General features: G+C 35.2%; 1 protein-coding gene across 23 annotated transcripts in view; it reads right to left on the bottom strand.

The window, feature by feature from the left end:
* LTBP1 (latent transforming growth factor beta binding protein 1) overlaps positions 1-12082 on the bottom strand; it is a 459359-nt gene that overhangs the window by 256325 nt on the left and 190952 nt on the right. For 17 of the 23 annotated variants that reach the window (XM_056813254.1, XM_007476056.2, XM_056813253.1 and 14 more), the window contains exon 5: positions 10173-10340. The exons of 1 other annotated variant lie outside the window; for it this stretch is intronic. In XM_056813254.1, the coding sequence (XP_056669232.1) occupies positions 10173-10340 (168 nt within the window). Of the gene's footprint in view, positions 1-10172; positions 10723-12082 lie in introns of those variants that run through there. 5 more of the 23 variants (XM_056813259.1, XM_056813262.1, XM_007476063.3 and 2 more) reach the window with 3 other exon arrangements.

Genomic DNA, 12082 nt, shown 5'->3' with positions numbered 1-12082 from the left:
GAATTCATGAAGAATTATCCATTAATATAAGTATAAAAGTCTCAATTTATATCATTACACTAATAAAACCATAGGGCATTTGAAGTACTTTATTACACAAATACATTTCTGGTGATTGACTTTTAAATTCATATCCCCAGTACATGTAACATTCCTGCAACATTATCCCAAGCTGTATGAGTACTAGAGAAAGTTGCCATTGGTAGCATCAAATATCCATAATAAAATAGGGCTAAATTATATCATTATATAATCACTGAAAGTGTCCAAGAATCAATTCAATATAATCAATATTTCTCCTCACTTATAGCTTCTGGTCTCAAAATGTCTTACACTATTTTAATGTTCACATCTTTGCCAGCAGCATTAGCAATGTGCATGGGCTTCATGTCTAAGCAAGTGAATTCCTCAAAAAAGGGAATGTTCCAAGGCAAAGAGGGTGTGGTTGTACCACATCAACCATGACATATGATACCTTCTGTATAAAACTAATACTTAAAATTACACTCAGCACAGTCCAAATCTGCACACCCATGGCAAACACAAACATGAGTAAGTAAACAATCATTTAATGCCTGGTAGTAATGGGTTTTGAGGTAAGTGAGTCAAAAAAAGTCAAGCTTCTTTTAAACTTCCCTTGTAGAGAGCCATTATAAAGTTCAGGGTGGCAACCCAATATGGTAAGTGTAGCTCATGAAGAAAGAGACAGTAGAATATAGAATAAATTGCATATGACTTGGAATTAGAAATACATATATTTGAATCCCACCTCAGAAACTATAAGTACAATTAGAGAAAAAGTCACTCGCCTGCTCTGAACCTCAGTTTCCTCTTCTGTAAAATGGGATTACTACCAATAATACCTATATCAGATGGGTATAATAAAGATTAAAGGATATTATGTATGCAAGGTACTAAAGAAATAGCATTTATTATTAGGAACCATATCCAAGACACAAAAAGTCCTTTAAACGCCAAACTATTTCAAAATCATTATAAACAAGATGGAGAATACTATGAGGGAAAACAGGCATTCTTTAAATCTATCATCAGGAAATTGAGCTTCAGTTTCCTCATCAATACAATGGAGCTAATAATATCAGTTGATAACTGCTTCACAAAATTATGGTGAAATTCAAATAATATATCTTTGGCAAATCTTCCTTCACTATATGAATGTCAATTATTATTGTTATTGTTTTGTTAATAAGTGAATCCCTACTATTTTCCTATAACTAGACTCAACAGTGTAGAAGAGAAGAAAATATGGTTCTTTCCTGGGGAATTATAAACTATTTGAGCAGATAATATGAAAATATCTAAAGCAACAGAGAATAATGTAAACTGGCATATTGTCTAGTGACTTAGATTTAAATTGCACTTCTGATTCTTAACTGTTTAAACAACAGATAGTCATTAAACCTCTCTATGATTCAGTTTCTTCATTTGTAAAATGAGGATAATACTATTTGTAGTAGGAGGATTAGAAGAATTAATTGAACTAATGTATGTAAAGCACTTCTGAAAACTCCAAGTACAATAAATTTATTAATGATTATAACTGTCTTAAACTAAGAGAAAGGAAAAATCAATGTGAGCGGTTAGATCTGTAGGCTCGGTAATATTTGATTAAGCAGGAAAAAGCAGGATAATAATGCAGGAGGAAAATAACTAAATAAAAGAATAGAAAATAGCTAAGTCACAAGATAACTTTAAAATTCAAGTTCTCACAGAAAATTTTTACATGGAATAAGTCCCCTTTCAGTCCATCCATCTGAAAAACACCTTTGCTACAAATACATGGAGTCAGGTAACAAGCACTGTTTGGGTTGTTTGGGTGGTAGATTTTCCATGTAATTACATTTATTCCCTTAAGAATTGGCAACTCAGAGGTTAACAGATTAAAACTGTACACCTAAGGGGAGAATTGATTGTATACTTCTTTATTTAATATATGTTAGATTTAAATTGATATCTCCAAGTTCTTATTTTCCATAGAGTATAAGTTTTGTAAATTCTAAGATTTAGGATTGTATTATTTGTAATTGTAATTATTTGTAATTGGGAATTGTATTTAGTAAAATCCAACATTTTAAATCTTTTGAGAGTAATTTTAGGATTTGTTAACTCCCTGAATCAGGAAAAGTGAACTGTTTTAAAAAGATGCCATAAAGAAACCTACACTGCATCAAAAGATCTAGAATGAACTGTGGGGAGTATTAAACGAATACTTGATGAAGAGGATTGAACACATTTAATGAATGTAAACTTTTATGCCAAAGGAAATTGTCCCCTAACTGGCTTTTTGTCAATGTGCCTACCTACCATTGGTTTTGCTTTCTTTCTCTTTTATTTCTCTCTTTTCCTTATATTGTTATAGTTTTCTATAGAAAGTATAATATTGCAGGCATCTTTAACTGGAAGATTTTTAGAGGTATAAAATAGTTATGTTTAAATGGTCCATTGGGGAGAATAGTCTCCCAAAGGAACATAGGAGAGATTATAAAAGGGAATTCTTAATACCTTTCTTCTAATTGAAATGGGGACCTGGAGGTCCTTTTACCATAGAGATGTATAAAGATTAACCAACTCATAGTAAAAGGAAATAGAAACCAGAAAGACAGGAAGTGAGGTAAGAAGGGAATATAAAATGGGGTTAGGGTTGGTTGGTCAGGGGGTCAGTTGCTGACAGTTAGATGATGGAAGTTCTGGGGAAGTTGGCTGCTGGCATTGTGTTGGGTTGGTGTTTGGTATTTAGTTGCTGGAATATAAAAGGTGAGCCTGAGCTTACTGAGAGGGCTTATTGGCTTTAGTCTTTAGAGAGTTTTTGGTTTTAGCCTTTAGAGGGCTTTTCAGCTTTTGGTTTTTTGTTTTTTGGTTTGGGCTGTTAGGTTTTTTTCTTTCTTGAACTTTTTGGGAGGTGGTTGGTATTACTTAACAGACCTAATTGGGGTTGGATTAAACACTGATTTGCTTGGTTTTGATTGGGTGGATTGGGTTGAAATTTTGTGGGTTGGTTATTAGCAATAGTTACAGGCAGTTATAAATAGATATAGACAGTCTTAGATAGTAGTTATAGGCAGTTATAGGATAACTACTATAGACATTAGGAAAATTTCTTTCTCTACCTCTTGCCTATATTTCCCTCCTTTACTATATTCATTTTACTATATTCTTTTACTATCTCTATTTTAATTAAAACTAAATTATTAAAAGCTGCTAGAACTTTTCTCTGGCTTAAAGAGATAATATTAATTTACAGTGTGTAATTAAAATAATCTGCATTCTAATAAAGATTGTAAGTAAAGAATGTATTCCATATTAATAATTTCATAGACTATAAGAAATAGTGAAAGATCATCAATAACTCTCCTATAATTTTTAATCACAGTAAATTCATCCCAAATAGATGAGATTGATAAAGTACAAGAGAGAAAGGGATTCCACAGATGTATTTAACAATTTCAGCAAGTACCTAAAAATTCTCTCATTTTTAAAAGAAAACCAAAGTTTTCAGTGTGGGTAAACGTTTTTGTACCATTATCCATGGAAGATAGCAACACATCACCCTCTATATGCTAGTACTTCATCATAAATACAATTAAGACATCAAGTAAATCTCAAAAAAGGCTTAACAAATCAAAGTTACACTGTGGGCTTAGAATGTAAGTCCCCATACTTTCTCTGCTAATACCAGATATCCAAAGTTTCTCTACAGTAAAAAAGAATGTTTCTTATAGCATAGATATTTACTGGAAATTAGAAAGCCATAAAGTTTTATAAAAATGAAATATTTGGCTATTTAGGTTCTATCACACAATCTTACACTGCCCACTCCAAAAACAACTGCTTTCTGTATGATTGCATTGCCTCATAAATTAATTAAAAAATAGCTGAGAAAGAAGGCAAAGAACCCTGATTCTGAAGACTGAGGACCTGGCATCATTGTTTGCCTTTAATACTACTTGAATGATGTTGGGCAAATCACTTGATACCCCTTGGGCCAAATTTGTTAGACTATAAAACAAAAGGGTTGGACTAGAGGCCTCTGGGGTTCCTTCCAACTCTGAATGTATACTCCTATGATCCTTGTATAATACCATAAGAGGAAAATATTTATCAGTTGATTAGTGACCTTCTTAGCATTCACATTTTGGTTCCATAGATTGTTATATGACAAATAAGCCAAATAATAATTATAATGGTTGGAGAACAAAAGACCAATATTTAATTCGAGTTGTCAGAATTTTAAAAACTATTTCCTACATTCATTTTTATGATTCCTTATATCAGGGCTTATTATTGTGATGTCCAAGAATATGGTTTTTTAGAAATCATTTAACCAATTGTATTTCAATATTTTTTATTCCCTCTATAATTCAATGTGTTTTATTTCATGAATTAAAAAAAAAAATTATTCAGTGAAGGGTGTCATTAAGCTTCACTAGACTGCCGAAGGAGTCGATGACAGCAAAAAAAAAAGCCAACATCAATTTTATAGTATCATAAATTTTGAGCTGGCAGAGATCCCTATGCCATGATCTAGGTTTATATTCATTTCAGGGCACCACAGTTAGCCAGGGCATTGATAAACTACAGAACAAAAAAAGAAGATAGACAATAAAGAAGATTTCTGAGTTCATGTCATATGAGAATCTGCTGAAAGAACTGAAAATGTTTAGCATAAAAAGACTCAGAAGGGATACAATAACTGCAATCAAGAAAACAAAGGGATATCATGAGGAACAAGGATTAGATGGTTCTTTTGGGCCCCAGATAGAAGAACCAGGGGAATCCAGTGGACAAATGTTGTAAAGAAGCATGATATCATGAGAAACTTCCCAATAATCAGAGATGACCATAAATAAAATGAGTAGTATATTTATTCTCACTAGATATCCACAAGCAGAGGCTGAATGACTTCTTTTGTATATTATAAAAGGGATTCCTTTTTAAATTAAATGACTGCAAAGGTCCCATTCATCTCAAACATTCTGAGATTCTAAAATCTGAGGAATCATGTTAGTTTCACGTTCATTTGACAGTGGAAGGAACTGAGGCCCAGAAAACCAACTTACCCAAAGTCACCTGGGTAATAAGGAACAAAGTCAGGAATGGAAGCCAGATCTTTTTACCCAAAGCCAGAGCCCTTCACACTGCATGACACTGCATCTCAAAAAATTTATTGATCTGTAATTTTCTTTGACCATTATATGGAAAAGCTATAAGGATGAAGAAGCTGTTTACTTGTTGAACTTAGCAAAAGTAAATTGTTTTTATTTATAATAAAACCTAACTGTATTTGTTAAGTATTGTGGAATTTAAAATGGAGATAGTAAATCTGATAAAGAGTAGAGGGACATTAGATCTAAAGCTGTGGCATGGCTGCCACATGATATTCAAAACTACCATTTAGCCTCTTAAAGTCCTGACTTCCTTATTTGAAAAGGTGGAATAATCATATTTGTATCTCTCCTATCTCACAAAAATAAAATGTCAAGATAAATTTAAAAGGACAAAAACTCCTTAGCATAGAAGAGGTAGTGCTAGAAAGGTGTCATATAAACTCAACACATTACTTGGGTGATCATTATTTCCTTCCAAGAATAATTGTCAAAGTATGCCATGTGGATATTTTTTGCCTATTTCTATCACTACTATAACTGGAAGAAGAAATGCTCTTATATTTGTGTAATTATTATTAGAGTGCTAGGCACTTTATATAGTTTCTCTTTGGGAAACATAAGACTGTGCCAAAAAGCTTAAGAAACAGAAGGTCAGCTCATTGAATCCCTATGAAATCAGAAGAATTCATTAGAAAAGTAACACTTGGGCTGTTAGTCCTTGTCAATTCCCATTTAAGGAAAAAATAATCCCTAGGGCCAGATCACAGACTGCCACAGAAGAAAAAGGCTATGACAAATATTGGTAGAAAAAGGAGAGAAGGCAAAAGGAAGAGGAGAGAGGGAGAAGAAGGAAGAAAAAGAGGGAGAAAGAAGAAGAAATGGGAGCGGGAAAGGGAGAAGGAGAAGGGAGGAGGAGGAGAGAGAGAGAGGGAGAGGGAGAGGGAGAGGGAGAGAGAGAGAGAGAGAGAGAGAGAGAGAGAGAGAGAGAGAGAGAGAGAGAGAGAGAGAGAGAGAGAGAGAGAGAGAGAGAGAGAGAGATAGAAGAAAGAAGAGAGAGAGAGAGAGTTAAAAAGACAAAGAAAAGGAGAACAGAAGAAAGGGACAGGAGGAAAGAAGGATAAAAAAGCAAAAGGAGGGGGAAGGGGGGAAGGAGGTAAGGGAGAAAAGAAAAGAAAAGAGAGAAGGAAAAAGAGGGCGGGAAGAATAGGAAAGGAGAGAGGGAGGTGGAGAGAGAAAAGAAAAGTAGTATTTAAGCTGTCAGTCCTTGGTAATTCCCATTTAAGGAAAAATAGTCCTCAGGGCCAGACCACACACTACCACATATGAAAAGTACTGTGACAAATTCTGGGAGAAAAAGGAGAGAGGGCACCATGGAGAATAGAGAGGGAGAGAGGATGAGGGAGATGAAGAGATGGAGGGAGGAAGGAAAGGGAGAAGAACAGAAGGAGGGAGAGAGGGAGAGGAAGCAATGGAGAGAGGAAGGAAAAAGAAAGGAACAGAAAGAGGGAGAGGGAGAGAGAGGAGGAAGGAGGGCAGGAGATGGAGAAAGAGAGAGAAGTAAAAAAAGGGAAGAGAGAAAGAGAGGAGGGAGGAGGACTGAGAGAGAGAGAGAAGGAAATGAGGAATTAGAGGCAGGATGGAGAAATGAATAAAGAAGTAAAGTGATTTAAATATGGCTAACTTTTTAATAGTTAAAAATATAGGTGGTTCAGTGGATAGAATGCTAGGCCTAGAGTCAGGAAGAACTGAGTTCAAATTTGACCTCAGATACTTTCCTAGCTGTGTGATTATAAAAGGATCCACTGGAGAAGAACACTACAAATTACTTGCCAAGAAAACCCCATGGATGGCTATGGTCCATGGGGTAATGAAGAGTTGAACGTGACTAAACAACTGAATAACATCAATAGATACGATAGCAACTCTCTAAAGTACTTTGTTTTTATATTTCATATTTTTGAAATGCTTGAAGCCCTAACCATAAGTTATTTTATTCATTCTCATTCTATCTTGGGATTAATTCAATTTCTTTTATTAAAACTTATTAATTAAATGGCAATTGTGTATGAGGTACTCAGAGAGACAAAGTTTGGATCATATGGAATCCCCACTTTCCCAGAACTTGTAATATATTAGGACATTAAAATGCAAACACTGAGAACTATATATAATATAAAATAATAAAAGTGGTAAATAACCACTGTTATTTATTCCATTGATTCTTCAGGAAAACCAAGGTATAAGGAGGGTAACCAATCACAAAAGAAGTTACCATGCTGATGCTGGAAGAGCATCATATTTGGCCTCTCCCATTTTGTTGTCATTGGTCTCAAAGTCCTCACAGACCAGCTGGAGAGACAAGGTACAATGATATAAACCCATTCCAGATAATTGATAGTCTGTTTCCCATAAATCCCTGATTCTTAACTGGTAGACTCAGTCAACCAAGGCACTATGGGATGGCTAGCAGGCTATGATATACTTGAATGCTAGGTCAGCTCCACCACTAAATTTCTTAACCTTGTACAAGTGATTTCTTGTGGCCCTATTTCCTCCATTTGTAAAGTTAGAATAAAATCTTGACTACCAATATCATGAAGATGTTGTAAGGAAAGTATTTTGAAAAATATCAAGTGTTACATAAAGATAAGCTATTACTATTATTACTGTTATTCTCCCAATATCACCTGGGATTGTTCCTTTATACACTCAAAAAAAAAAAAAAGATGGTGAGTTGTCCATTGACTCTGAATTACTCAGAGCATTAAGTTTCCCAGATACATATTTGATGCATTGTCAGAAGCTTTTAAAATGATCTTACTAACATGCATGAATCAAACAGTATACAGAGGAAATTCATGAATTAAAACAGCTACTGGTAGCATTACTATAAGAGGGTACACAGACTCAAAGAAACCTGTTCCTTGTCCATTGAAACATATATTTTCCTATCAAATTTTGTTTATGAAAATTAAAAAAAAACATAAGATGTTAGAGAATACATTCTATATTTTAGAACCATCTCCAGATCTATCTCTGAAGCCTATAAAAATTTGAACAAAATGCACAAAGGAGACACAAATAAATAAAATACATACGTACAGAGACACATAGGAGTAAAATATTTCTCAAGCTGACTGGATAAAACCATTTCTGAGCATGGCTTTTCTAACAGAATTCTAGCCTCTTTTTGGTAAAATTTCTTCTTGGTTTGCTATTTTTAACTGCCTTTATTCAGCATTTTTTAAAAGGCTACAGGTATGTTGTTTCCAAATATTTGGGGGAAAGCCAGAAGAGATGTATTACAAGTTTTAACAAGTACACTGCCACTGTTTCTCAGTTTTCAAATATTTCATTTCAAAGCAAGTAGAGTACATTGAAAACCAAGTTTCTACCAGTTTCCTCCTTCATCACCCTTGCTGAAAAGGAAAGCTATGACAAAGGCAAGAATAAGAAGAGAAAGGAGAAATATGAGAAGCATCAGCTGCTACTGAAGAAGAGATTTTAGTGGAAGACAAGAAATCAGAATAAAATAATGGGGAGAAGATTCAGGAAATCCACACTGGCTTTGTTTGATATTAAGAAAAAGGCATATAGAAAGCTACACTTTTTTCTCAATAATATAATTATAAGAATTCTACAAATAATTTAAGAGCTGAGACCATAAAAGTATCTGATTTCTAACACTTTCTTTTTTAAAGAAAAGGAAATTTAAAGCCCAAAGACTTTCAGTGATTTATTCAAGACCATGCAACTAGTTGTTGGCAGAATCTAGGACTCCTGAATCCCATCAGGATGGTACAATATCCCTTATACTATATTGCCTACCTAATTTAATATAATTTGTAAGGTCTATCTGGTCACCCACTCCTTTTAAAGATACTGAAAAAATGCCCATTCTACAAACAGGAAATTCATGACTCATAAGTACACTAGTTTTACATAAGAGTATATATGGGAATCTTAAAAACATGCCTGCTTTTACTAGATTTAAACTACCAGGGAGCATGCTTAGACAAGACAGCTGTACAGTAAAAGAGTAACTAAAGAGCTAAGGATGAATTTGCTCAGACCTGTGTCATCTTGATGAAAAATTATTTTGTTTTTTCTCCTCAAAGACATACAACATTATTCCATTGAAAGGTTATATGTGACTCATCTCAGATGTCTAACATTCAGGTAGTTCTGCTCGGTAACTCCAAGGATAGTATGGGTGGCTATGATTATATGAATGCACATGGCAAATCAAATTTTCTTATGATAAGCATACAGGATTGCATGACAGAAGACAGGATGAGAACAGCTTCTTGAGCAAAAACTGAGATTAGCTCACTCTGAATTCACAGAAAACTGATTTTTTTCACTAATAGGCACTGTGGTCCTTGGGCAACTTATTGGAACCCAAAAAGTCATCACTCACTGGGAGGAATTATACTTTTTATATTTTCTTTTATTGTACAAAACTGATGGTACTGACAATTGCATTAATCCCTCCAGTATAAGATCCACATTGTATTTAAATTCTTAACATAATCTGGACTATGCAAAGTAGAAGCATAATAAGAACCATCAAATGTCATTCTTTTCTGGAATAAGAATGCAGACCAGCAGTTTTCATACAGCTATCTTTAAGGACAGTTTGATGAAGTCAAGTTGCCTTGTCATCTATTAAACTTTTCCCCAAAACATTCCTTGAGTGGAATATAACAAACTCTGAATAATATCTGACTGAAATATTTCCAAACTGATCAATACGAGCCTTTACTTGTTTTCTATACAAAACTAAATCCAATCTACCTTATCTGTCCCAACACACACATAATCACCACACTGAAAAGGAATAATGGGCAATATTTAAAGTTTTCATTCCTCCAGGAAATAAAACGTCTTACAGTTCAAAAAGCTAAGGAAAAAACTTTCCCTAAAAGCACTATACTAGTACTACCAAGATCCTCTAATGCAAGGGGGCAGTAGTGAGGGGGTTTAAATTCCCTAAAAACAGAGAAATCTATACACTAAAGACAGCTCTGGCTCCCAGTGACTTACCTACTCGGAAGTTTGTGGCTGTCAAAGTGTCCGCCGCATGCCCATTTTCACTAATGAGAGTGGTGGTGTTCCCCTTCTCACAGTTATTCTGACAACTGCCCTTGGTGCAGGTCACTTTACAGATGCTTGGAGTAAAGACCACCTTGATGCGGCCAGTGTGGTTACTCACTGGGAGCGGAGGCAGAGAGAAAAAGAAAAACAAACAGATCAGCTTAGTATCCATTAAATTTCCTTCGAAGGTTTAAAAAAAAAAAAAGAGCACGCAACCCCGACAGGTTTTTAAAGAAGGAGGGAAGCCTTCAGTGTTCTCTGCTCGGTATCCAGTGGTGTCTCTGAAACAGGAGTAGGAAGCTTAGCAAACAGAACTCTGGGATGCACTCCAAAACCACATTTGAAGTCAAGTCACCAGAGTGGGATTAGTAATCACAATGCTGTACTTTATTCACAGGCAGACAAAGAGCAATACCCAGGGCATGGGAGATTAAATAGCCAACCCTGACAGGCAGATGTAACGTTAAGAGGTTGGCCATGCACCTAGTGTAGAATAAAATCTTGTGTCCTCCTGCAGACTTTTCCTGTTTCTGCTGTTATTAAGTCACTATTTGCAGCCCGACCCCTGGAAATGTTTTAGGCATGCGGCGTGTCTGAGAACATCTGTCTCAAATCTCCTGGCACTCAGGTCTGAAGTGATCAAATCTTGTGACGCAGCTGCTTGGGCACATTTCTTTTTTCACAAGTCTATGGCGTTATTTCTTCATCTGGCTTTAGGCAGAATATTTTTTGTTTGGCTATTGACTGCATCTATCTAAACAGGAAGAAGGTCAGGAAAAAGTGCTAAGAGCTACCCCAGTGCTAAAACATTACCTTGAATTCTCATAGTTCCCAGAAGGAATATGAAAATGGCCTGCTTTTTATAAACTAGATACTGTAAAGTGCTCATCAACAGATTTCAGATGATATTGTCATTGGCAAAGAGTGTGCTTGGCAGGAGGATTTATCCACTTCAATAAACATTCATCCAGTCTATACATTCCTTCTGGTATGTGGCAGTAGCTTTGATTTGCTAACCTTAACCTTAGGAATTCAACTCAGCTTACTTCAACAAGTCTTACTATGTGCATACTATGTGCCAAGAATTGGCAATACAAATACAAAATAATGTTAACAGTCCCTGTCCTCAAGAAGTTTCAATTCTACAAAAGGATTCAGATTTGTGAAATCCATGGATTATGAGGTAAGTTCCTAGGGAAAGTCAAGTCTGCTTTCAATAGACCTTACTTCTAAGTATCCTTTCATGTATCAACATCTAAGACCCCAAGGGCCATCTAACTCAGATCTGCTCTTCACAGATCCAAAATGTTCCATCCTCTCCTTTTCCAAATATATTTCCCAGCAGTCTTTAATCTGGACTTCACCACCAAGTAACCTCTTCATCTTGGAAGATCAATTTAGCTCTGGAATTCCCATCAAAGAAGTACTCTCAATTCCTCATAGCCATCATTTAAGGAAGTCACTTGGACCAGCCATCTCTTCATCTGTTCATTTATTACTAGACTACCATCCAGATCATCATATCCTCCACCACTCACTGTCACTATCTGTCTGCCTGTCTGTCTGTCTGTCTGTCTGTCTGTCTCTTTCTCTCTCTCTCTCCCCTGGAGAGCAGGAATTGTCTTTCTTTTTTACTTATACTTGTCTTCCCAAAGATTTTATTAAATGCTTATTGATTGATTATATCTATAGTTCATTTATATGCCAACAAAGGATTTTATATTTATGATCATCCTCAAGGCCTCGAATCTCAGTAATTAATCTCAACTAAAGTTGGATGCTATTAGATAAAAATGTTATCTCCACTGCTAAGTATATTTTAATTAGAAAGGTAGAAACAATTCTTTCTAGAAACAATT

This window comes from Monodelphis domestica, chromosome 1 (assembly GCF_027887165.1).
Source record: "Monodelphis domestica isolate mMonDom1 chromosome 1, mMonDom1.pri, whole genome shotgun sequence".
NCBI lineage: Eukaryota > Metazoa > Chordata > Mammalia > Didelphimorphia > Didelphidae > Monodelphis > Monodelphis domestica.
This window is presented reverse-complemented; position numbering and strand designations above follow the sequence as displayed.